The sequence below is a fragment of the Ascidia mentula genome, chromosome 3 (assembly GCF_947561715.1).
Source record: "Ascidia mentula chromosome 3, kaAscMent1.1, whole genome shotgun sequence".
NCBI lineage: Eukaryota > Metazoa > Chordata > Ascidiacea > Phlebobranchia > Ascidiidae > Ascidia > Ascidia mentula.
The window spans coordinates 338,059-365,258 of record NC_138568.1 but is presented as its reverse complement, the minus strand read 5'-3'; the positions used below and the strand labels follow the sequence as shown (position 1 = coordinate 365,258).

The window sequence follows — 27,200 nt, the reverse complement described above, 5'->3', positions numbered from 1 at the left end:
AAAATACCTGAACAGAAACTGCATATCAGCATGCTGTAGTGAGGAAATCTGCAACCAACAAACAGTTGCAGAAATGAGAAATGTTGTTACGTGTTTGACTGGAACTGTGGCCAATACAGCTTCACTTACAGCTACAACCATGTGTGCTGCTGGAGAATTGTGTGGACGAAGTGAAACAGGTGCGTAATGTTATAATAGAACGTAATGAATGGAACAGATTTGTATCTTAGATTTTTTTACCAATTTATTTAATTTTTATAAACATGCAGCCTCCAATAACATTGGAGCATGCGTCACTCAAGCAGCGTGTGATGACTTGTGTGCTGGAATGACGTAAGTGATGGTGTACTTCGAGGTAACAAAGATTTACTAAGGCACTAAACATGATTTCAGGGGTTGTACATCGGCTTGCTGTAATGACGCAGACAGATGCAATGGACGGACTGTGGCACAAATGGAAACTGTACTTCGATGTGCATCTGGAAGTGCAAATGACGGAAACCTTCCGAACAGTGTAACGTGTGCAGCCAACGAACTTTGTGCAAGGACGCAAACAACCTCGGGTGGAAGTAAGCGATAAATTTAAAATCGACATTATTATTTTTCACGCAAATAAAGCAAGATATTTTCGTCCATATTTAAACGATGGTGTTATAATTTTAGCGACAACAACAGTTGGATCTTGTCAAACCCAAGATGCATGCGATCTACTCTGCACAGGAGCAACGTAAATACATTTATATTTAGCACAAAGAAAAACTTTTTACCAAATTATGTAAGCTGCCAAATGATACTCCCTGTATGCACTGATTAAGTGCCATTAGATGGGCAAGTTTTGCTTATATATTATTAAGGGAGTTTAAAATTACTTTGTAGAATCATGTCAAACTTTCCAGCATGTGACCACTGTTTGAACCTATTACGCCTTATTAGTTAAGCTTAATGTGACTTTCGCACAAGTCAGGAAAAGACTTCCACTTTGTGGTGAATATACAATCACCGTCATCCGTTGGGAAACAATATAGTTTTGCTTATATATCAACATCACAAAAAAGGTCAATATCTGCAAGACACAAACCTTTACACGCAGGGGGTGTGTGTCGGCTTGTTGTAACGACGGAGACAACTGCAACAGTCTGTCTGTAACTGACATGAAAGGCGTGGTGAGATGTGGGACAGGAACCAAAACCACCACAAACCCAACAGCTGGTGTGTTTGACGTCACGTCAACATGTGCCGCCGGTCAAGTTTGTGCAAGGAAGGAAACCACCTCGGGTGGAAGTAAGAAACTTTTCAAACTAAATATTTCAGCAAACGTTTAAACCGTAAAAAAGTGGATTAACGTTTAAAGGTAAATCAGCTGAATGTTTACATAATGAAGCAACAAACCTCTGTTTTACGTCAGCAGATTTTATTGTGAAAAATCGATTTCGCTTATGTAAGCATCGTCAGTTTCTGCAAATATTACGTAATAGTAACAACGAAAGCAATAAAATACACAAAAAACACCCCTGCAACTGAGAGTCTTTTCTTTACGCTATCTGCTCAAGCTCACACTGTGAATTACAGCGTGGCAGCGAACCTATAGTAGGTGATAGCGGAGATAAGAAAACCAACACACGCTCACACGTGACCATAAAAACATGGGAGCACAAACGAGTGAACCAGGAGCAATGAATCGAGTGAAAATAGAAGTAATTGGTATAAGGTAAAATTAAATTGCAATAAAAATTATCTAATTCTTGGTAAAATAATATTTTGATTGTTTATAGATGCTTGCGTCATATGAAGGCATTTGGCCTCACAAACATCTGAAGACTTTGCCGTCGGTTCTTGAACGAATGTCACTGACAAAAAGGTTTCCATGGGTGGGCGCCGAGCTGGTGTACCGTATTTGGAAGTGTTATGGTAAAGAAGGGCTGTTTTCACACTTCCAAATACGGTACACCAGCTCGGCGCCCACCCATGGAAACCTGTTTCTCAGTGACATTCGTTCAAGAACCGACGGCAAAGTCTTCAGATGTTTGTGAGGCCAAATGGCTTCATATGACGCAAACATCTATAAACATTTAGAAAATGATTTTACCGAGAATTAGTTAATTTTTATTGCAATTCGATTTTACCTTTTACCAATTACTTCCCATTTTCACTCGCATTCATTGCTTCTGGTTCACTCGTTTGTGCTTCAGGTTTCTGCGGTCACGTGTGAGCGTGCGTTTTTTTCCTTATCTCCGCTATCACCTACTATAGGTTCGCTACCACGCTGTAGTTCACAGTTTGAGCTTGAGGAGAAAGCGTATAGAAAAGACTCTCAGTTGCAGAGGTGTTTTGTGTGTATTCTATTGCTTTCATTGTTACTATTACGTAATATTTGCAGAAACTGACGTTGCTCGGTAACTTACATAAGCAAAATTGATTTTCCACATTAAAATCTATTTACGCAAATCAGAAGCTTATTGCTTCGTTACATACACAAACCAAAGTACTTTGCTGTCCCAGATAAATAAACATTGTCTAACCGAGGGCTAGATCCACATACAGCTATTAAGCAAGTCCTCAGCCGAATGTCCGTATGATTGTTGATGTCACAAAAAAGCACAAAGCAATCTTGGAACATGAGTTACAACATAATCCAAATGTACTTTACTTTGCAGCTGTCACAACCGTTGGATCATGTCAAACTCAGGCGAACTGTGAGGCGTTATGTGACGGTGTGACGTAAGTTGATAAAATGAAGCAAACCACGCTTGTATATACTGCGGAAAAGCAATTTAAATAAAACATCGTTTGTTGCCTTCTAGAAACTGTGCATCTGCCTGTTGTAACGATGGAGACAACTGCAACAGCCTTCCTGTGACCGACATAATCAATGTGGTGAGATGTGGGACAGAAGTAGACGCAGGAACGGCCATGACTTGCACCGCGGGAAAGCTTTGCGGAAGAATGGAAATATCAGGAGGAGGTTTGTGGTTTAACGTCAGAATTATTCGATCAAGTTTAACATGATATTGTTGATTATTTTATTAGGAGCCACCACTGGATCTTGCTCCACACAAGCGGAATGCGACGACCTTTGTGCAGGGACTGCGTACGTTATTTTTAACCTGCTCAGCTCAAAATACATTCTTGTTTATTTAATAAATTATCATGCATATGTTCACAGGAGTTGTACGTCTTCCTGTTGTAACGATGCGGACAATTGCAACAGCAGAACAGTAGCACAAATAGCTGGATTACTCCAATGTGCTTCTGGAAGTGTAACTACTGGAAATCTTACAAACAGTGTAACGTGTGCAGCCAACGAACTTTGTGCAAGGAAGGAAACCACCTCGGGTGGAAGTAAGAAACTTTTCAAACTAAATATTTCAGCAAACGTTTAAACCGTAAAAAAGTGGATTAACGTTTAAAGGTAAATCAGCTGAATGTCTACATAATGAAGCAACAAACCTCTGTTTTACGTCAGCAGATTTTATTGTGAAAAATCGATTTCGCTTATGTAAGCATCGTCAGTTTCTGCAAATATTACGTAATAGTAACAATGAAAGCAATAAAATACACACAAAACACCCCTGCAACTGAGAGTCTTTTCTGTACGCTGTCACCTCAAGCTCAAACTGTGAACTACAGCGTGGCAGCGAACCTACGGTAGGTGATAGCGGAGATAAGAAAAAAACGCAAGCTCACACGTGACCATAAAAACATGGGAGCACAAACGAGTGAACCAGGAGCAATGAATCGAGTGAAAATAGAAGTAATTGGTAAAAGGTAAAATCGAATTGCAATAAAAATTATCTAATTCTCGGTAAAATAATATTTTGGATGTTTATAGATGTCACTGACAAAAAGGTTTCCATGGGTGGGCGCCGAGCTGGTATACCGTGTTTGGAAGTGTTGTAGTGAAGAAGGGCGGTTTTCACACTTCCAAATACGGTACACCAGCTCGGCGCCCACCCATGGAAACCTTTTTGTCAGTGACATTCGTTCAAGAACCGACGGCAAAGTCTTCAGATGTTTGTGAGGCCAAATGGCTTCATATGACGCAAGCATCTATAAACAATCAAAATATTATTTTACCAAGAATTAGATAATTTTTATTGCAACTAGATTTTACCTTTTAAAAATTACTTCCCATGTTCACTCGCATTCATTGCTCTGGGTACACTCGTTTGTGCTTCAGGTTTCTGCGGTCACGTGTGAGCGTGCGTTTTTTTCCTTATCTCCGCTATCACCTACTATAGGTTCGCTACCACGCTGTAGTTCACAGTTTGAGCTTGAGGAGAAAGCGTATAGAAAAGACTCTCAGTTGCAGAGGTGTTTTGTGTGTATTCTATTGCTTTCATTGTTACTATTACGTAATATTTGCAGAAACTGACGTTGCTCGGTAACTTACATAAGCAAAATTGATTTTCCACATTAAAATCTATTTACGCAAATCAGAAGCTTATTGCTTCGTTACATACATAAACCAAAGTAATTTGCTGTCCCAGATAAATAAACATTGTCTAACCGAGGGCTAGATCCACATACAGCTATTAAGCAAGTCCTCAGCCGAATGTCCGTATGATTGTTGATGTCACAAAAAAGCACAAAGCAATCTTGGAACATGAGTTACAACATAATCCAAATGTACTTTACTTTGCAGCTGTCACAACCGTTGGATCATGTCAAACTCAGGCGAACTGTGAGGCGTTATGTGACGGTGTGGCGTAAGTTGATAAAATGAAGCAAACCACGCTTGTATATACTGCGGAAAAGCAATTTAAATAAAACATCGTTTGTTGCCTTCTAGAAACTGTGCATCTGCCTGTTGTAACGATGGAGACAACTGCAACAGCCTTCCTGTGACCGACATAATCAATGTGGTGAGATGTGGGACAGGAGCAAATGCAGGAACAGCCATGACTTGCACCGCGGGAAAGCTTTGCGGAAGAATGGAAATATCAGGAGGAGGTTTGTGGTTTAACGTCAGAATTATTCGATCAAGTTTAACATGATATTGTTGATTATTTTATTAGGAGCCACCACTGGATCTTGCTCCACACAAGCGGAATGCGACGACCTTTGTGCAGGGACTGCGTACGTTTTTTTTTAACCTGCTCAGCTCAAAATACATTCTTGTTTATTTAATAAATTATCATGCATATGTTCACAGGAGTTGTACGTCTTCCTGTTGTAACGATGTGGACAATTGCAACAGCAGAACAGTAGCACAAATAGCTGGATTACTCCAATGTGCTTCTGGAAGTGTAATTACTGGAAACCTGGATGGGATTGTGACGTGTGCAGCCAACGAACTTTGTGCAAGGAAGGAAACCACCTCGGGTTCAAGTACGAAACTTTTCAAACTAAATATTTCACCAAACGTTTAAACCGTAAAAATGTAGATTAACGTTTAAAGGTAAATCAGCTGAATGTTTACAAAACGAAGCAACAAACCTCTGTTTTACGTCAGCAGATTTTATTGTGAAAAATCGATTTCGCTTATGTAAGCATCGTCAGTTTCTGCAAATATTACGTAATAGTAACAATGAAAGCAATAAAATACACACAAAACACCCCTGCAACTGAGAGTCTTTTCTGTACGCTGTCACCTCAAGCACAAACTGTGAACTACAGCGTGGCAGCGAACCCATAGTAGGTGATAGCGGAGATAAGAAAACCAACACACGCTCACACGTGACCGTAAAAACATGAGAGCACAAACGAGTGAACCAGGAGCAATGAATCGAGTGAAAATAGAAGTAATTGGTATAAGGTAAAATTAAATTGCAATAAAAATTATCTAATTCTTGGTAAAATAATATTTTGATTGTTTATAGATGCTTGCGTCATATGAAGCCATTTGGCCTCACAAACATCTGAAGACTTTGCCGTCGGTTCTTGAACGAATGTCACTGAGAAACAGGTTTCCATGGGTGGGCGCCGAGCTGGTGTACCGTATTTGGAAGTGTTATGGTGAAGAAGGGCGGTTTTCACACTTCCAAATACGGTACACCAGCTCGGCGCCCACCCATGGAAACCTGTTTCTCAGTGACATTCGTTCAAGAACCGACGGCAAAGTCTTCAGATGTTTGTGAGGCCAAATGGCTTCATATGACGCAAACATCTATAAACATTTAGAAAATGATTTTACCAAGAATTAGATAATTTTTATTGCAACTAGATTTTACCTTTTAAAAATTACTTCCCATGTTCACTCGCATTCATTGCTCTGGGTACACTCGTTTGTGCTTCAGGTTTCTGCGGTCACGTGTGAGCGTGCGTTTTTTTCCTTATCTCCGCTATCACCTACTATAGGTTCGCTACCACGCTGTAGTTCACAGTTCGAGCTTGAGGAGATAGCGTACAGAAAAGACTTCCAGTTGCAGAGGTGTTTTGTGTGTATTTTATTGCTTTCATTGTTACTATTACGTAATATTTGCAGAAACTGACGTTGCTCGGTAACTTACATAAGCAAAATTGATTTTCCACATTAAAATCTATTTACGCAAATCAGAAGCTTATTGCTTCGTTACATACACAAACCAAAGTACTTTGCTGTCCCAGATAAATAAACATTGTCTAACCGAGGGCTAGATCCACATACAGCTATTAAGCAAGTCCTCAGCCGAATGTCCGTATGATTGTTGATGTCACAAAAAAGCACAAAGCAATCTTGGAACATGAGTTACAACATGATCCAAATGTACTTTACTTTGCAGCTGTCACAACCGTTGGATCATGTCAAACTCAGGCGAACTGTGAGGCGTTATGTGACGGTGTGGCGTAAGTTGATAAAATGAAGCAAACCACGCTTGTATATACTGCGGAAAAGCAATTTAAATAAAACATCGTTTGTTGCTTTCTAGAAACTGTGCATCTGCCTGTTGTAACGATGGAGACAACTGCAACAACCTTCCTGTGACCGACATAATCAATGTGGTGAGATGTGGGACAGGAGCAAATGCAGGAACTGCCATGACTTGCACCGCGGGAAAGCTTTGCGGAAGAATGGAAATATCAGGAGGAGGTTTGTGGTTTAACGTCAGAATTATTCGATCAAGTTTAACATGATATTGTTGATTATTTTATTAGGAGCCACCACTGGATCTTGCTCCACACAAGCGGAATGCGACGACCTTTGTGCAGGGACTGCGTACGTTATTTTTAACCTGCTCAGCTCAAAATACATTCTTGTTTATTTAATAAATTATCATGCATATGTTCACAGGAGTTGTACGTCTTCCTGTTGTAACGATGCGGACAATTGCAACAGCAGAACAGTAGCACAAATAGCTGGATTACTCCAATGTGCTTCTGGAAGTGTAACTACTGGAAATCTTACAAACAGTGTAACGTGTGCAGCCAACGAACTTTGTGCAAGGAAGGAAACCACCTCGGGTGGAAGTAAGAAACTTTTCAAACTAAATATTTCAGCAAACGTTTAAACCGTAAAAAAGTGGATTAACGTTTAAAGGTAAATCAGCTGAATGTCTACATAATGAAGCAACAAACCTCTGTTTTACGTCAGCAGATTTTATTGTGAAAAATCGATTTCGCTTATGTAAGCATCGTCAGTTTCTGCAAATATTACGTAATAGTAACAATGAAAGCAATAAAATACACACAAAACACCCCTGCAACTGAGAGTCTTTTCTGTACGCTGTCACCTCAAGCTCAAACTGTGAACTACAGCGTGGTAGCGAACCTACAGTAGGTGATAGCGGAGATAAGAAAAAAACGCAAGCTCACACGTGACCATAAAAACATGGGAGCACAAACGAGTGAACCAGGAGCAATGAATCGAGTGAAAATAGAAGTAATTGGTAAAAGGTAAAATCGAATTGCAATAAAAATTATCTAATTCTCGGTAAAATAATATTTTGGATGTTTATAGATGTCACTGACAAAAAGGTTTCCATGGGTGGGCGCCGAGCTGGTATACCGTGTTTGGAAGTGTTGTAGTGAAGAAGGGCGGTTTTCACACTTCCAAATACGGTATACCAGCTCGGCGCCGACCCATGGAAACCTTTTTGTCAGTGACATTCGTTCAAGAACCGACGGCAAAGTCTTCAGATGTTTGTGAGGCCAAATGGCTTCATATGACGCAAGCATCTATAAACAATCAAAATATTATTTTACCAAGAATTAGATAATTTTTATTGCAACTAGATTTTACCTTTTAAAAATTACTTCCCATGTTCACTCGCATTCATTGCTCTTGGTACACTCGTTTGTGCTTCAGGTTTCTGCGGTCACGTGTGAGCGTGCGTTTTTTTCCTTATCTCCGCTATCACCTACTATAGGTTCGCTACCACGCTGTAGTTCACAGTTTGAGCTTGAGGAGAAAGCGTATAGAAAAGACTCTCAGTTGCAGAGGTGTTTTGTGTGTATTCTATTGCTTTCATTGTTACTATTACGTAATATTTGCAGAAACTGACGTTGCTCGGTAACTTACATAAGCAAAATTGATTTTCCACATTAAAATCTATTTACGCAAATCAGAAGCTTATTGCTTCGTTACATACACAAACCAAAGTACTTTGCTGTCCCAGATAAATAAACATTGTCTAACCGAGGGCTAGATCCACATACAGCTATTAAGCAAGTCCTCAGCCGAATGTCCGTATGATTGTTGATGTCACAAAAAAGCACAAAGCAATCTTGGAACATGAGTTACAACATAATCCAAATGTACTTTACTTTGCAGCTGTCACAACCGTTGGATCATGTCAAACTCAGGCGAACTGTGAGGCGTTATGTGACGGTGTGGCGTAAGTTGATAAAATAAAGCAAACCACGCTTGTATATACTGCGGAAAAGCAATTTAAATAAAACATCGTTTATTGCCTTCTAGAGACTGTGCATCTGCCTGTTGTAACGATGGAGACAACTGCAACAGCCTTCCTGTGACCGACATAATCAATGTGGTGAGATGTGGGACAGGAGCAAATGCAGGAACAGCCATGACTTGCACCGCGGGAAAGCTTTGCGGAAGAATGGAAATATCAGGAGGAGGTTTGTGGTTTAACGTGAGAATTATTCGATCAAGTTTAACATGATATTGTTGATTATTTTATTAGGAGCCACCACTGGATCTTGCTCCACACAAGCGGAATGCGACGACCTTTGTGCTGGGACTGCGTACGTCATTTTTAACCTGCTTGAAATTATTTTCGTTTATTTTAGTAGTTTCTAATGCATATGTTCACAGGAGTTGTACGTCTTCCTGTTGTAACGATGCGGACAATTGCAACAGCAGAACAGTAGCACAAATAGCTGGATTACTCCAATGTGCTTCTGGAAGTGTGACTACTAGAAACCTTGCTGGAATTGTGACGTGTGCAGCCAACGAACTTTGTGCAAGGACGGAAACCACCTCGAGTGGAAGTAAGCACGTTTGTTGATACACACAACCTTATAGGAAAGTCAGGTTCAAATGACCAACTTATACCTTGTGACTTCGCTATTTAAGCTCTTACCCTAAACATTTTTTTAAACTTGACAAAGCAAAGCAAGCGTGTGCTTTACATAAAGTGTGTACATGTAAACTTAACAATGTGTACATCACCATGAAAATATCAGCATCAAAAAATCGAATAAAAACTTTAAATTTACCATCCAAGGTAGTAATTTTTTCTGCCTCATTTTTCTGACCAGCAACAACAGTGGGATCATGTCAAACCCAAGCAGCATGTGATCTACTTTGTACCGGAGTGACGTAAGTACTTTATACACAACTCTAGTCAAAGTCAGTAGTAAAGTGTGAGCAGTTAACCAACACATAGTAAAGCCATAACAAATACTTATCAGCACACAATACTGCTTTACAGTGGATGTGTGTCGGCTTGTTGTAACGACGGAGACAACTGCAACAGTCTGTCTGTAACTGATATGAAAGGCGTGGTGATATGTGGGACAGGAACAAAAACCACCACAAACCCAACAGCTGGTGTGTTTGACGTCACTTCAACATGTGCCGCCGGTCAAGTTTGTGCAAGGAAGGAAACTGTGACAGGTAACCTCAGTTAAACTATTCACACTCGTTAATATTCCAAACATTCATCAAATTTTTCAAACAAAGGAAACAACTTGGAAACGATCGGATCTTGCGAGACACAAGCTGCCTGTGACGCCGGTCTTTGTGGATCGACAACGTAAGATTTTTTATCATAACCAAACCCACAAACTAAATGCTTTACATTTTTTTCCGAAATTTGATTGAAAGTTTCATTTCTTCAACGTTTAGTATTGAAGTCAATATACCTAATATTTCATTAAACACCCACAAATAAAACACCACTATACGACTAAAATGTATCGTTTCATAGAAATGTCGAAAACCTATTTTATCGTTTCAGGGATTGCACAGCCGCATGTTGTAATGATGCCGATGGTTGCAACACATTGACAGTCGCTAAGCAAGGAGCACAAAAGTGTTTCGTTGGAAACACCACCCAAACCTCCAGTGTATCGCCAACATATACATACACCCACTGTGCTAACAGTACTGACGTTTGTTCACGAACTGAAACCACCGCCAATAATGGAAACAGTAAGTTTTTATTACAGGGGACAAAACAAGGACCCTGCAGTGACTGTCCAAACCTTTGATAGAATTTGTTTCGGTTAAGATGAAATCCGCGTGAACAACATAACCCTGCATGCAGTTTCGATTAAAGTGATCAATAGATAAGTCACAGTTTCTCACATTTACGTAAAAAAGCATGTAAGAATAGACGTTGTTTGTGTTCCAAGATTATTCCGTCCAATGAGAGAACTCTTAACACATCACCAACTAAATGTGACACAACAAGTTACCAATCACAACAAGCAAATATTTTACACAATTTTGTTGTTTTTAAGTAACCATCGTTGGAGCTTGTCAGACGGCAGTGACTGCTTGTGACACAATTTGTCAGGGAGTAACGTAAGTAACAACAAACCGAAGTCTAACTTTCAAGTTCCAAATATACAACAACAAATATAGCCTATAATACTATAATACTTGCTGGTGCGCAGGAATGCACCTGAGGAAGCGAGATCAAGCTCGTGCTAATAGTAGTTTACTAGTCGGTCTCCTATCAATGCAGTGCAACAGCAAGTGTTATACGTATAGTCCGCAGAGACTGACACGGCGAATAGAACAACAAATATATTACGGTTTTCTCAGTGGTTGTGTATCAGCATGCTGCAGTGAAGAAGCTTGCAACACTCAGACTGTGACACAAATGAAAAATGTGATAATTTTATCATTAATTTTAATTACCTTGTTTTAGAAGCGGCACCTGTGTTTCCAATTGTTGTGACACCGATGGATGCAACGCTTCACCGGTTCCTACAACAACAACAACAACCACCACAGCAGCCACAACAACAGTTGCAGCTACAACTACCAGTGGTGGTGTTCGCATTGCTGGAGTCAACATTATGTTTATGATCTGTGTTGTGTTCTTCAGTCGCTTCATGGCTTGATTTTAACGTAATATTTGTGGCCAGTGATTTTACCGGTGTGTGATAATTTTAATAATTATGTATCTTATATTCAAATTAGTTTTATTTGCATACAATGCACACGGAGTAATGTTTATGTTGAAGTGTGCATGGCTTATGTGAATTGAACTTTTTTCTTGTAAATATGTGTATCCTCAGGGAATTTAAAAAATAAACATGCATTTAACCGAGCAGACTTGATGGATTGTTTTGCTTTAACAGCACTTGTATATAAATGTTAGAATGCTGAGGTTTGAAATTAAAGTTGGCTCGCTGGGTTCCAGTTAAAAAGTTGTATAGCAACATAAAGACGAAATATTGTTTGAAATTAGTTGAGTTTTCACTGCTATTCGGCAAAAATCTTACGTAAATGTTGTGATGCAAAATAGTGATTTAAAAGCACGCAATTAACGACAGAAATCAACGAGGTAAGGGACAGAGGAATTTGCTTTTTTTTGTCAAATTTTTCTCGCTAAAAAAGGGAAGTGGCGAAATTATGGGGAATCACCAGTTTTATTCGTTTATTTATTAATAATCCTTAACTGTAGATATTGAATATTACGTCATAATAGCTAACAACTTTAGATGCGACATGAATCGTTGTGTAGGGAAAACAAATGGCGACAAACACCAGTGGCGCAAGAGAGCAATGCTTCAGTAAACCAAATAAATCACCTGACTCGGAAACAAGGTGGAAATGTGACCGACATGAAAGCAGATTGACACCGGGAAGAAATCCCGCAAACACAAATAGTGAATTCAGCGTAAATATTAGTGTCAATATCTGGGGGTGAATAACAAGGCGATCGCGCAGCAAGCACTGGTGTGGAAAAAACTAATAAGAAACCCAAATGACCCAGAATCGATAAATTGGACAGACCTTGAGTCGATTGTGGAATTTCCAAATTTCAAATGAAGTGAAACAAAATACGATTCCACGATTTCCCAAATTGTAAAGGTTTCAGTGGGATTATGAGTAGAATTAATGTTTGATTCCTCAGTGCAGTTTCAAACGTACCTGGTTGGTTTGAAACCACAACGACGGATCTGATGCGAAAAAAGAGAAACCGCAGGAACCTTTCCCGTTTCACGTCGTCCGACCTCTCAGGTGGTTGTTTTGGAATTTTAAGACAAAGGTTTCCAGGGCGAGGAGGTCGACATGAAGTTAATGAAAAGCTCGGCGAACAACCGAGGTTTAAAGTTACTGCAACGAACAGAAGGTCTGCGTGGGTTTTGCGACAGACGCCGATTTAATTACGTCCCGTCCGATCCTGTCCGCTCTGTGGAAAAAAGTTTCACCATCAAAGCGCAAACGCGGAATAGACTTTTTTCCGTTCCTTCCAATCAACCAATCAGAAGTGAGGTTTGAAGAGGCGTCGTCGCCATAGGAACGCTTTTTTCACAGCAACAGAACGGGAGGAGACAATGAACATTCCATAAAACCTTTTTTACTTCGGACAACCGTGGTTGAAACAATGCGCAGTTTTTGCCTCAAGATTTGTAACAAGAAAAGTGCAATTGGATTCGACTTTATCAAACGTGTTTTCTTTCTTTATTCTTTTGTTTACAACTTTCCAATTTAACTTCATGCGCTTTCTATCACATCACCACGTTGTGTGGATAATTGTTGCATTTCAGGCGTTCATCAAGCGCGTCTTCCCTGTTAAATTATATACTGTCTTTCCTCAATTGGTTTCTCATTGCTTCGGAAGTTTGAAAACCAATAACAACAGATCCCTAGTAAAATATTGAATGTCGTTTACAGCTTGTGGCGTTCAAACTGTCGCAATACAAACCCTCGTGTGTGGAGACCTTCATGCACTTTGACCCTAAACCGCTGAACAAAAGAAGGCGATATTGACGCAGTAGTCATGGAAACAAGATTGACATCTGATCTTGTGTCAATTGTTTTATCTCGGAGTGAGAGCAGATCATCACATGATGCGAAACCCAACAGCATTCCAACACAACAATGTGAGCAATACCATCTGGCGTGTCCCGACTCCACTGTTTGTTTCATGACGCTCGGGTCGTCGGGGAGACGAATTGTTTGTTTTCAGTTTGTGGGGTTCGATGACGTCACGACACCTGGGGTTTCGCCAACGATGTCACGTGACATGTATTAGGTCAGTTTTTCAGTCGTCGAAACAAACTATTTGTTGTTCTGAAGCAGAATCAATAAATTAAATAAAAACAACCACGCGGATGAACACGTGCGAAAGAAATGAAATGGCATGGGCACCGATAAAACTATGAAGGTTATCGAGTCAGGCGCCCATGTAAAGGTGATTTCCTCACGGAGAATCACAGACTGATGTATAAAAGATCACAGCCAGTCGCACTGGGAGGTGGTGGGTTGAGACATGCCGCATGATTTGTTGCCATGAAATGCTGCCGACATCATCCACGTTGGAAACGACTTTGTGTTTCAACTCATGTGGTTTGGTGGATCTCAAGCGAACCCGGGATGTCGTGACGAACAAGGAGATAACGTAATGCTTTTAAATGCTGGTCGTTTTAGTGCAGGGAAACTCTACCACGTACGAAAATATCCACTTATATGCATTGGGCGCCAGACTCAAAACCCATCATGATTTCATCAATTCCCTTAAGCTTTTATCAGCGTGAAAGTTTTATGAAATCAAACTGGCGTGGAAAGTACTGGGATCGCATAGCAACAAGAATGTAACAAACACATTCCTGTTTGATCTCGTTCAGGCCTGGTGGAAATTTGAAATAAATGTTACCAAGCAACGTTTGCGACATGTGACCGTTCCAGACCGCACCGCAGACTTTTTGTCAAGCGAACCGACGCACGTATTATATTTCCCAAACACGGAACGGTTACAATGGGTTCTTGTGCGGACGCGGGATATCCCGTTCCACCGGACGGTTAATTTTAGACAAAAGGTTTCAGAGCAAGGAAGGTTGTAGGACGCAGGTCGACATTTGTCACAGATCTGCTTAACCCCGGATTGTTCTCAGCCAAAATTAAAAACTTTCTTAACTCTATCCACGCTTTTCTAAACATGATGATACAAAACAACTTGCCTGTATTCACATGCCACAGTAGTCTACATCGTAGACCTGCTCTTATATCCCCGGCATATGTGAGGATCCTAAAGTTCACCAATTTATGGACGTTTTTTTCCTGTTTGAAGAATTCATGATTTTTCTTTTTCACCCACAGACCCAGGTTAAACGCATTCAGTATTTTGTGAATATATATGTTATAATACATATGTGTGTGTTTAGGGTGTATATGCAGTTGTCAAAGCAAGGTTTTGTTCGAGATGTTTCACGACACCTTTAAAAACTCACAGAACCCCAGGAACAGCTGCAAGTTCATCATGGGAATGTGTTTCAATATGATTTCCGCGGCAACATCTGCATAATTCGTCAAGATTTTATTGAGCAAATGTGGCTGAAAGTCGAAGAATCTGTGGTACAAAACGTGGTATTTGCACCCAACTTACGTAGGAACGTCGCTTCACCTCCAAACGACCTTCGTCTAACTTTCCGTCGAGATGAAAAATATTTTTGAATTCGACCGAGAGCAACGGAGCGGAAAACCGCCCTAAAAATTTCACGGATCACTTGGCACGCTTATTATCACGTGGTGGACGCGTGACGAAATAAAACCCGGTGTCGATCGCACGGTTTTCGTTTCAAGAAATATCGAGGGTGAATCATTTCAGAGCAATAACAACCAACAACTTGCTTCCAAGGACACGTAATGTTAATAAACCTTCAAAATTTGTAAAACGGAAAATAAATGCAACATATTTTCAATTTTTATGCGTCAAAGACCGCAAGTATTTTCATGTTGTAATTTTTTGTGACATTCACGTGTGAATCGTCTTCTTGCATCGCCATCATACACCGACTTATCGCAAAATGCGAGAATCAGTCGGGTTATTTCATTTTTACCCGATTTACGATAGAATGATACAAGGGAGGTTTCGTTCTTTAAATTTTTCACTTACTTCTAAGCTAGCAGCATTTTTTGCAGAAAAGTCATTGTTTATTTGCAAAGAAATAAATGAAGCTTTTATTATTTTGTTTTAAACAATTTTGAAGGGATTAAGTTTTGTTTGTGACCAAAAGCAAATCAAAAAATATTTTTAAAATTGCCGTAACCAGAGGATGCATTGAAAACGGAAAACTATTTAAAATTGTTTATTTTATAGACAGGGTTGCCATCAATCTGAAACCTTAAAAAAGGAAGGAATGGCAACCCTGTAAGTAGACACGCACCCGAAGCAAGAGATATACAAAAAATAAAACTCTGACAATAACAAGTTGATATGAAGCTTAACAATAACAAGTTGATATGAAGCTTAACAATAACAAGTTGATATGAAGAAAGCCCTCATTTGATTGACACGCTCTATGTCACGTGACAACAAGATTGTGGGTAAAAGTTTTGTTGTAAGCTGACTCTTATCAATAGATCTCGAAGGATCTTTAAGAAGGCGGGACCGCATCCTTTGCCAGTCGTCGATTGTGGCGCCAACGTAAAGGTTCACTCAGTTTGGTTTTATTAATTAAGTTCAGAAATAGAATTTAACACTGATACATGTGGCGTTGTCCGAAAACTGTTATTTAACATTTAGTTTCAAAATGTTCCGAACAGATTTTCTACAGAGTAAAACTTAAAATGATGACTCGTGTGCGTTTTGTGGCGATGTTGGCTGCAGTGGTGATGATCGGCACCAACACTGTCAATGGTTTGGATTGCAAGATCGGTTCAACAACCACAGTTGGAACTGCTTCAGCTACCGGAAGTCTTACAACCGCTGCATGTCCAGCTACGAACTTATGTGCAAGAACGGAAACGACGTCAACCAGTAAGTCAATGAACTTTCAGTGCAAAAAATTACCCTTTGCTTGAATGTTAATGAAATTATCCGATTACAGCAACTAGCACCGACGACACTGTAACAGTGGTCGCATCTTGTCAAACTTCCACTGCGTGCGACAACCTTTGTCAAGGAGCAACGTGAGTTAAAAACTTTTCTATAGTTTAAAGCGAATATTATTGACAGGAACAACAGACGACCTAAACGTATTAAAAGTTTCACGTTTAGACATTTCCGTAACAGCGACGAACATCAACGGACATAACCAACCAAAAACAGCGGAAGTTGTAAAAAGTTTTTTTTAAAAAGCGCGTGATGTCTAGGAAAAAACACCAGCACTAAAGATAGTTGTGCCAAGAACCACTAACAAAAAAAACTTTTAAACGCCACCAAAGGTTTTCCTGAACAATATAAAACACGCAAATAACAGAAAAAATATTAAATATTGGAGAGGAAACAACGGTTGGCAGAGAATGCTAAACAATAGCTCTCAAACTTTTGGCTTGTTGAATTCCATCTGAAGTTACCAACCAGTTTTATGATGAAGTAATAAGGCAACTAACCCTAATAATTCACATATCACGCTCCCCAGGGGTTGGTTTCGAACCTGCGCTCTTAGGGTTCCTTGAGTTTTAAGTTTAGAATAAAAAAAATAATTTATACACAAATTATGTTGTTAGATGACATGCCTAGTAGGGGTTTTGGGACAAATTTTTCGTCTCTTTGGTTTGTTGCTGATGTCGGTTAATCTCACTCCAACATTTCCAAATCTTATTTACTTCAGCATCAAACCCCTTTCAAAAGAAGTGGTGTGTCAAGAAGTTCCCCCCTTTAATTGCTCGGCACAGTTTTATGGCAAATTTAAACGAGTGAAAAGTTGTATAAAACCCACCGTAAACTTTTTTTTTTCTGAAAGATTTTCGTCGTTGTTCATACTTTAAATCACCACAAATGTTGTTTCGCAGGGGATGTGTTTCAGCTTGTTGTAGCGATGCAAATGATTGCAACAATGTGGTGGTTGCTACCATCGTAGACGTTGTGATGTGTCAAGTTGGAGATATATCAGCTGGAACAGCTACAGCAATGGCTTGTCCACAAACTGAATACTGCGGGAGGAAAGAAGTCGACGACGCTAGCAGTAAGAAAATGAATAAAAATATCGACCATATTATTTTGAACAAAATCGGTTTTAGCACAATATTATATTTCAGTCAAATAAATAAATGTTTGTTGCAGCCGTTACAACAACTGGTGCGTGTGGAGCTCAGACTGCTGCAGATGCGTTGTGTGTGACTGCTGACACAACAGGTGGCAAGTAAGTACTGAATAAACTCCATCACATAAACTAAACATGTGACGCAGTGGTTCTTAACCTGGATTGGATGGCGACGTTTTATAGATTCGACGAAGGTCCAGTGATTTACGAAAGCTCAAAAGCTTTTAATTAATTGCAGAAACAAAAATATTTAGTTTCGTAAGTGAAGTAGGTACGGGGAGGTTGGATTGTAACCACAAATAGTTTTATAATAACAATGAACATGACAACTATTTGTACTCGCATGAGTTAAGATGGTAATTGCTGGGCAGTTGCGTGAATTTAAAAATCGTTCGTAGTCACGGCTGACCTTGACTGGGCTTGCTTCATAGAGTGACCATAACTGGCCAAATACGGTAATGGCACCGGGCGTCTTAGCTATAGACTGCGAGTTCAAAATCTCGGACTTTGTTCATTTCTGTCATTACTCCCCGACCCATCTTTAAACATCATTACATTCTAGTCGAAACCACAAAACATTACATCCTTACATGCAACAATGACTTTGCTTGCACGCAGAAACCCAAATTCATTAAAATTGTGTTACATTGATTTTAGTTCTTATTCCGTTTTGTTTAAAGCCTGTTTATTTAAACTACGATTGCTGTTTTTGCTTTTCTTATTCTTTATGTTATCCGGTTTCGACGAATGCTCGTAGAGGATCCAAGGGGTTTGTCGAAACGAATGAAAACACGAAAAAAGTGTCCTATAGACGTTAGTGTAGCTATTACAATCCCCGCAGCCAAAGGTTGAATCCAACATGACAATATGTTATAGGAAAGCTGTTACTTGTCGAAAGAAACGCAATACCGATAGGTCGGTATCAAAGATAAAGCTGCAACAAAGTGGTATTTCCTGCGATAACGTGCAGTGTAATCTGAAAGACGAAACGCTATAAAAGTTCACATTGCCTCCAGGTTGACACTAGATACAATAACACAGGATTTGCTTATTTACTATTATTGCTGTTTTTGCAAAATTATTTACCTACATACAACTTAATATTTCTGCAGAACTTGTGTATCAGCAAGCTGTAACCACGCCGATAATTGCAACAACCAAGACGTCGCTAAAATGAACAAGATGTCTTGTCTCGTGGGAACAGATAGTGGAGCAGCCACCGCACCTTGCAGTACAGCAACCCACGTCTGCGCCAAGAGAGAAGTTGGAGGAGGTCTGTATTTAAATACAGTTAACAACATATTGACAGTAACGTTAACATCTCAAACGTAGTTACAACGGCATCGTGCCAAGCTCAATCAGCCTGTGGAACGCTCTGCACCGGTCAAGCGTGAGTAACTGTGTGAACAAAAACCATTTAAATTATCTTTGAACAAAATTTTAATTTTTCAGCTCCGGATGCGTGGAAGCTTGTTGCAGCAACGCTGATGATTGTAACTCTGGAGATGTGGCCACAATAACCGCGAAAAACGCACTTCTGTTCTGTTTCGTTGGAACTGGCGCCACGCAAACTGTTACTGAGTGCACGGCCAACCAAGTTTGTGGAAAGAAAGATATATCAGGTAACAATTTTTCATGCGTTAATTATTTGTAATTTTCAAAAAATATCAATTATTGCAAATATCGACGATTTATATTCTCAGGGACAATTACAACAACATGCCAAGCTTCTACCACCACTTGCGACGCGCTGTGTGGCAATGATGGGTAAGAAATTTTACCATCATGATATTTTCCTTTTCTGCAGTCAGAAAAGAGATTGATGATCGGAAGAAGTTTATTCAAGAAACTAATATATCATAAAACCAGTAAACGTTAAAAAGGACGTATCCAAATTCCTTTAACAGTAAATATAAACACTATACACTAGTTGCTAATCTATTATAAGATACAGAATAGAAAAAAAATTATTCTTGACGACATGATTGCAATCGCACTCTAATCTGAAACTCATGTAAAACGTAGTGGTGGATAGTTTGAACATTTTGACCATATCTGAACTTCATGTTTGTACTTGAGTAAATTTTCACTCCCTAATTACTGTTTTAAATTGCTTGAACAGAAGCTGTATATCAGCATGCTGTAGTGAGGACAATTGCAACAGACAAACAGTTGCAGAAATGAGAAATGTTGTTACTTGTATGACTGGAACTGTGGCCAATACAGCTTCACTTACAGCCACAACTACTTGTACTGCTGGTCAATTGTGTGGACGAACTCAAACAGGTATGTTATGATTAGAACAATTTTTGTATCTACGATTAATTCACCAATTTATTTCAAATTGCAGCCACCCAGATCATTGGAGCATGCGTCACTCAAGCAGCGTGTGATGACTTGTGCGCTGGAACTGCGTAAGTTTGTGATTATTATTTCCACAAAAACCTAAAAAAAACAAAAAGAAGTAACGAAAGTTTGCTTTGGGTCAACATCAGTTGGAAAATATTAAATTATCAGACGATCGTTTTCAGGGGTTGTACATCGGCTTGCTGTAATGATGCGGACAGATGCAATGGTCGGACTGTAGCACAAATGAAAACTGTACTTCGATGTGCATCTGGAACTGCAACTGACGGAAATCTTCCAAACAGTGTAACGTGTGGAGCCAACGAACTTTGTGCAAGGAAGGAAACCACCTCGGGTGCAAGTACGAAACTTTTCAAACTGAATATTTTACCAACTCTGCGCTGACACTTTTTGATGGATTTGTGCTAAACGTTCAAACCCTAAAAAAGTAGGATAACGTTTCAAAGTAAATCTGCTGAATGTCCCTATGAATTGTTGATGTCACAAAAAAAACACAAAGCAATCTAGGAACACGCACTACAACATGATCCAAATGTATTTTACTTTGCAGCTGTCACCTCCGTTGGATCATGTCAAACTCAGGCGAATTGTGAGGCCTTATGTGACGGTGTGACGTAAGTTGATATGAACCAAACCACGCTTGCATATACTGCGGAAAAACATTTTTAAATCCAAAATCGTTTGTTGCATTCTAGAAACTGTGCATCTGCCTGTTGTAACGATGGAGACAACTGCAACAGCCTTCCTGTGACCGACATAATCAATGTGGTGAGATGTGGGACAGGAGTAGACGCAGGAACTGCCATGACTTGCACCGCGGGAAAGCTTTGCGGAAGAATGGAAATATCAGGAGGTTTGTGGTTTAACGTGAGAATTATTCGATCAAGTTTAACATGATATTGTTGATTATTTTATTAGGAGCCACCACTGGATCTTGCTCCACACAAGCGGAATGCGACGATCTTTGTGCTGGGACTGCGTACGTCATTTTTAACCTGCCTTGATATTCTTTTCGTTTATTTAAGTAATTTCTAATGCATATGTTCATAGGAGTTGTACGTCTTCCTGTTGTAACGATGCGGATAATTGCAACAGCAGAACAGTTGTACAAATAGCTGGATTACTCCAATGCGCATCTGGAACTGTGACTACTGGAAACCTGGATGGAATTGTAACGTGTGCAGCCAACGAACTTTGCGCAAGGAAGGAAACGACCTCGGGTTCAAGTATGAAACTTTCCAAACTAAATATTCCGCCAACTCCGCGCTGAAATTTTAAATTGATTTCTGCTAAACGTTCCTACCGTGAAAAGTAGAATAACCTTTACAGGTAAATCAGCTGAATACCCATAAGCATTATCGCTGTACCGAATCAGCACAAAGCAATCTAGGAACACGCACTACAACATGATCCAAATGTACTTTATTTTGCAGCTGTCACCTCCGTTGGATCATGTCAATCTCAGGCGAACTGTGAGGCCTTATGTGACGGTGTGGCGTAAGTTGATAAAATGAAGCAAACCACGCTTGTACATACTGCGGAAAAACATTTTAAATGCAAAATCGTTTGTTGCTTTCTAGAAACTGTGCATCTGCCTGTTGCAACGATGGAGACAACTGCAACAACCTTCCTGTGACCGACATAATCAATGTGGTGAGATGTGGGACAGGAGTAGGCGCAGGAACGGCCATGACTTGCACCGCGGGAAAGCTTTGCGGAAGAATGGAAATATCATCAGGTTTGTGGGTTTAACGTGAGAATTATTCGATCAAGTTTAACATGATATTGTTGATTATTTTATTAGGAGCCACCACTGGATCTTGCTCCACACAAGCGGAATGCGACGACCTTTGTGCAGGGACTGCGTACGTTATTTTTAACCTGCTTCGAATTCTTTTTAGTTTGATTTAAGTAATTTCTAATGGGAATGTTTGTAGGAGTTGTACGTCTTCCTGTTGTAACGATGCGGACAATTGCAACAGCAGAACAGTAGCACAAATAGCTGGATTACTCCAATGTGCATCTGGAAGTGTAACTACTGGAAACCTTGCTGGAATTGTGACGTGTGCAGCCAACGAACTTTGTGCAAGGAAGGAAACGACCTCGGGTTCAAGTAAGTTTTTCAGCTATTTTTAAACAAACAAACAGATGAACTCAGGCAATCCGAATTCGGTTTATGGAGGACTTTCCCTAGTTTATTCGAAGTTAGTTGTGTAAATTTAACACAAAATTTGAATGAAAAACACTCAATACGTAAAACAACTTTTGATATGTTTTTTCCCAATAGCAACAACAACAGTTGGATCTTGCCAATCCCAAGATGCATGCGATCTACTCTGCACAGGAGCAACGTAAGTGAAATATTTGACACCAACATAAATAACATAACGGGCACAGAAAAGAAAAACAGATAACCGATATTAACAATAACCAAAGCGCTCGAATATTTACGAATTTATTCTAACGATGTTTAATCGTGAAAATAAAACATGTTGGTTATAATAAATGCTGTTTGTTCAACGAGACAACACACTTTCGATTTATAGTGGATGTGTGTCGGCCTGTTGTAACGACGGAGACAACTGCAACAGTCTGTCTGTAACTGATATGAAAGGCGTGGTGAGATGTGGGACAGGAACCAAAACCACCACAAACCCAACAGCTGGTGTGTTTGACGTCACGTCAACATGTGCCGCCGGTCAAGTTTGTGCAAGGAAGGAAACTGTGACAGGTAACCTCAGTTAAACTCTTAACACTCGTTAATATTCCAAACATTTATCTTTGAACAAGTAAACAGCTTGGAAACAATCGGATCTTGTCAGACACAAGCTGCCTGTGACGCCGGTCTTTGTGGATCGACAACGTAAGATTTCTATTATAACGGAAAGCACTAACTAATGCACAGCTGTTTGTTGATATGTGATTAAAGCATTTCATTTCTTCAAAGTTTAGTATACTTACCAGTAATTCCTGACATTAAATAAAACACCAATATACGACTAAAATGTATCGTTTCATAGAAATGTCGAAAACTTAATTTATCGTTTCAGGGGTTGCACAGCAGCATGTTGTAATGATGCCGATGGTTGCAACACATTGACAGTCGCCAAGCAAGGAACACGAAAGTGTTTCGTTGGAAACACCATGCAAACCTCCAGTGTATCGCCAACATATACATACGCCCACTGTGATACCATTGCTCACGTTTGTTCACGAAGTGAAACCACCGCCAATAATGGAGACAGTAAGTTTTTATTACATGGTTCAACAACAGAGGGACATACAGTAGGATAATAAATAAACATTCCCCGTCTATAATCGACAAATAAACTTCAAACGTCATGGGATAAACTTGCAACATCCCAACTATATTAGAACGGCGCCTTCTGAGCAACAACAAGAATATTGTTGTATTGTTTGGGCATTAACAAAAAAAGCTGAAACAGTAACATGAAAAAATCAATTAACGTGAGTGTCCAACGATTGATAGAATATGTTTCGGTTAAGATGACATCCGTAAATTTGTGGTATTTTGGTTGCGTGAATAACATAACCCTGCAGGTATTTTTAAACAACGGGAATAAACAGATAAGTTACAGTTTCTCACATTCACGTCAAAACACATGTAAGAACAGACGTTGTTTCTGTTCCAAGATTATTCCGTCCAATGCGGATAAAATATTCGAACTTTCGTCGAACGAGAGAACTGTTAACAAATCACCAACTAAATGTGACACAACAAGTTACCAATCACAACAAGCAAATATTTTACACAATTTTTATTGTTTTTAAGTAACCATCGTTGGAGCTTGTCAGACGACAGCAGCTGCTTGTGACACAATTTGTCAGGGAACAGCGTAAGTAGCAACAAAACGAAGTCTAACTTTCAAGCGTTTCGTTACAACACAATTTAAATTAGGAATAAGAAACTTAAAATGTTGAATTCCAAAAATACAACAACAAATAATATGAATTGTGTATAAGCTGCAGACAGATAGCCACTGTTTCGAGCTAAAAGGTCTCATCAGTACAGCTGGTGTACTATTATTGTTTATTGTTTATTTAAATATATTATTGTTTTATTAGTGGTTGTGTATCAGCATGCTGCAGTGAAGAAATTTGCAACACTCAGACTGTGACACAAATGAGGAATGTGGTAACTTGTATGACTGGCAGTGTAACAACAGGAACCTTGACGGCAAGTACAACATGTGCAGCAGGAGAATTATGTGCAAGAACAGAAACAACTGTAACAAGTGGAGGTAAATTGTGTGTCAGTTAATATTTGGACTTAGATACTATGGCAAAAATTCAATTAAGTTATAATATTTTGTCTTTGGAATTAAATGCTAGAAAAGGGCAGAACTTCCATATGTTATTCCTGCGGTCTGCACAGTCACCTATTTTCCTTGATATTAATATATCCTTAAGGTACCACTACAGTAACCACAGTAGGATCGTGTGCAACCCAAGCTGCTTGCGACCTCCTCTGCACAGGAACTACGTAAGTTTTCAATGAAACAAGGAAAGTGTTTCACACCTGAAAATGTTCTGTTTATCTGTTAATAAAACAAACAATTAAAAGTTAACACAAATTTTCCGTATGCTTCTGATCAACTCATCTTCTTCCATACTGAAACATCAGGTCTAACTGATTGATTTTACCAGGGGTTGTGTATATGCGTGTTGCAACGATGCTGATTCATGCAACAGTCAAACTGTCGACAACATGGACAACACTTTACGTTGTGCCTCCGGTTCAGTCACAACTGGAACTCTCACATCAAGTCTGACTTGTGCAACTGGCAGCCAGTGTGGAAGAAAAGAAACCAGTGTAACAACAAATGGTAACAAGTCATACTTGTTTAATTGCTTATTTACTCAATTTGTTTACATGCATTATACAAATGTTACACAGGAGTAACTACTGTGACAACTGTTGGAACTTGTAACACACCAACTCAATGCACAGCAACACTTTGCAACAGTGCAGCGTAAGTTAAATTAAAATGACCAGAAAACAAAGAAAACTCCTCATCACTATTTTACTTACAGGGGTTGTGTGGAGTCATGTTGTTCTGATGCTGATCTCTGTAACAGTCTGTCGGTTGCTACACAAACAGGGAAAGTATGTTCAGTTGGTACAACTACACAAGTAGGAAGTGCAGCTGCAACAGGAAGCCTCGCACCACAACATTGTGATGCAAATCTTTACTGTGGAAGAACAGTGACCACGACCACAGCAAGTAAGTTTAGTTTCAAGAGATTTTCTCGTATAAATTTAGAATCACTTCAGTCTTATATCAATATTATCTACAGACAACGTAGATACTGTTGTGACTGTTGGATCTTGCCAAGCTTCAGTTTCGACTTGCAACTTGCTTTGTGCTGGAGATTCGTAAGTCGACTTGCAAACCCATACTTTCCACAAAAAAGTTTTCAAATGCAAGGGTGTAAAATTACCACATAATTGTTACAGAACTTGTGTAAGTGCATGTTGTAATGACGGGACGGCTCTTTGTAACAACGACACACCAGCCAACATTAAAAACATCGTTACATGTCACACTGGTACTCTCGCCAATGGAGCGTTTCCTACTACAACAACCTGCACAGCTGGACAAATGTGTGGCAGAACAGAGACAACAGCCTCCGGAAGTAAGTTAAACTTGGTGTGATTCTGGTATTGTTTCTAACAAGCAATCTTATTTCAAGCCACAACAACTGTTGGATCGTGCCAGGATGCGTCAGCATGCCCAGATCACTGCAGTGGAGCAACGTAAGAAAGTCTTGTTTGTATCTGAAGTTTTTGTGACTCTAGTTGTGGTTTTGTACAGGGGATGTGTGAGTTCATGCTGCAACTTTGCTGATCTCTGCAACAGTCTAACTGTGGCTCAATCAACTGCACGCAAATGTTATGTTGGAACTTCAACTGCAGCAGATCCACTCACTGAATTAACAATCACACTTTGCGGTGCTGGGGAACAATGTGGAAGAAAAGAAACTACAACAACCAGTGGAAGTAATCAATTAAACATTCTTTTTTTATATTTTGTTGACTTGGACAATTCATTCAACTTAACGTTTTTAACAAAGCTGAGAAACAACATAAATTATATTTATATCAGGCACGACCACCACAACTACAGTTGGATCATGCACTGCAGCATCTGCATGTGATACTCTCTGTGGAACGTAAGTTTAAACCCTGTAATATTCAATGTTCTTAACTACTATATACAGTATATAGTCCACTTTCACTGCATAACATATCGTTTTGCCTCAATGTACTCTGAATAAGTTGTTTTAATTGTGATAATACCAGTACATAAAGTATGTCAATCTCATTAATATACAAAGGCATCTTCAAGCCACAACTCATACGCACTACATGGAATGTTTGTTCAATCTTCCGTAAATCATTATTGGAATTAAATAATCTTGTTGTAGAACCGCCAACTGTGTTTCCAATTGTTGTGACACCGATGCATGCAACGCTTCACCGGTTCCTACAACCACAACAACAACTACAACAGCAGCTACAACAACAACAGTTGCAGCTACTACTACCAGTGGTAGTGTTCGCATTGCTGGAGTCAACATTATGTTCATGATCTGTGTTGTGTTCTTCAGTTGCTTCATGGCTTGATTTTAACGTAATATTTGTGGCCAGTGATTTTACCGGTGTGTGATAATTTTAATAATTATGTATCTTATATTCAAATTAGTTTATTTGCATACAATGCACACGGAGTAATGTTTATGTTGAAGTGTGCAGAGCTTATGTGAATCGAACCTTGTAACTCTTGTAAATACCAAATTTATCAACATTATATAATAAACTTTATTTAATCGAGTGCAAAACGTATCTAATATCTTCCCAACTCAACACAAGGGGAAAGCAGGATAAAAAAATGTTAAGAAATATTTTACACGGATCAACGCACATTGGTTTAAATTCGTTCAACAAACGTTGGAGAAAAGTTGGAAAGATTCGGCCGGGGCAGTAGCCGTGGTTAGGGGATTCGTGAGGTCGGGGAAAAAGTTTCGCGGGTAACCCAACCCCCATCAATGTGTTTCCACATAGGCTAAATAAAAGGAGATGCGCGAGACGTAACGAATTTAGTTGGTAGCTTGTATGTATTTAGGAAGGTTTATTGGTAGAAGAGCGTTGTAGGATTACTAACGATATGAGAATTATTTCGAAAATTTTAAAGCGGTTCCCACAGTCTTAAAAATGGAAAAGTGGTTTTAAACATGGATCGAGCGCGAATCAGTCGGCA

The 27,200-nt window shown here is 39.5% G+C and overlaps 1 protein-coding gene across 23 annotated transcripts in view; it reads left to right on the top strand.

Annotated features, from left to right (window-relative positions):
• Positions 1-27,200, top strand: part of LOC145895996 (uncharacterized) — a 100,709-nt gene that overhangs the window by 4,649 nt on the left and 68,860 nt on the right. For 10 of the 23 annotated variants that reach the window (XM_082984784.1, XM_082984785.1, XM_082984782.1 and 7 more), the window contains exons 17-51: positions 16-179; positions 270-333; positions 394-569; positions 664-727; positions 1,091-1,281; positions 2,655-2,718; positions 2,802-2,962; positions 3,028-3,088; positions 3,164-3,339; positions 4,643-4,706; positions 4,790-4,950; positions 5,016-5,076; positions 5,153-5,328; positions 6,702-6,765; positions 6,849-7,009; positions 7,075-7,135; positions 7,211-7,386; positions 8,690-8,753; positions 8,837-8,997; positions 9,063-9,123; positions 9,194-9,369; positions 9,640-9,700; positions 9,813-9,997; positions 10,064-10,136; positions 10,341-10,534; positions 10,846-10,909; positions 24,004-24,179; positions 24,349-24,421; positions 24,586-24,764; positions 24,836-24,911; positions 24,973-25,163; positions 25,237-25,315; positions 25,397-25,575; positions 25,633-25,696; positions 25,755-25,793. In XM_082984784.1, coding sequence (XP_082840910.1) covers positions 16-179; positions 270-333; positions 394-569; positions 664-727; positions 1,091-1,281; positions 2,655-2,718; positions 2,802-2,962; positions 3,028-3,088; positions 3,164-3,339; positions 4,643-4,706; positions 4,790-4,950; positions 5,016-5,076; positions 5,153-5,328; positions 6,702-6,765; positions 6,849-7,009; positions 7,075-7,135; positions 7,211-7,386; positions 8,690-8,753; positions 8,837-8,997; positions 9,063-9,123; positions 9,194-9,369; positions 9,640-9,700; positions 9,813-9,997; positions 10,064-10,136; positions 10,341-10,534; positions 10,846-10,909; positions 24,004-24,179; positions 24,349-24,421; positions 24,586-24,764; positions 24,836-24,911; positions 24,973-25,163; positions 25,237-25,315; positions 25,397-25,575; positions 25,633-25,696; positions 25,755-25,793 — 4,140 coding nt within the window. Of the gene's footprint in view, positions 1-15; positions 180-269; positions 334-393; positions 570-663; positions 728-1,090; positions 1,282-2,654; positions 2,719-2,801; positions 2,963-3,027; positions 3,089-3,163; positions 3,340-4,642; positions 4,707-4,789; positions 4,951-5,015; positions 5,077-5,152; positions 5,329-6,701; positions 6,766-6,848; positions 7,010-7,074; positions 7,136-7,210; positions 7,387-8,689; positions 8,754-8,836; positions 8,998-9,062; positions 9,124-9,193; positions 9,370-9,639; positions 9,701-9,812; positions 9,998-10,063; positions 10,137-10,340; positions 10,535-10,845; positions 10,910-19,900; positions 19,965-20,081; positions 20,258-20,467; positions 20,532-20,612; positions 20,771-20,835; positions 20,897-24,003; positions 24,180-24,348; positions 24,422-24,585; positions 24,765-24,835; positions 24,912-24,972; positions 25,164-25,236; positions 25,316-25,396; positions 25,576-25,632; positions 25,697-25,754; positions 25,794-27,200 lie in introns of all 23 variants that reach the window. The other 13 variants (XM_082984769.1, XM_082984767.1, XM_082984768.1 and 10 more) reach the window with 13 other exon arrangements.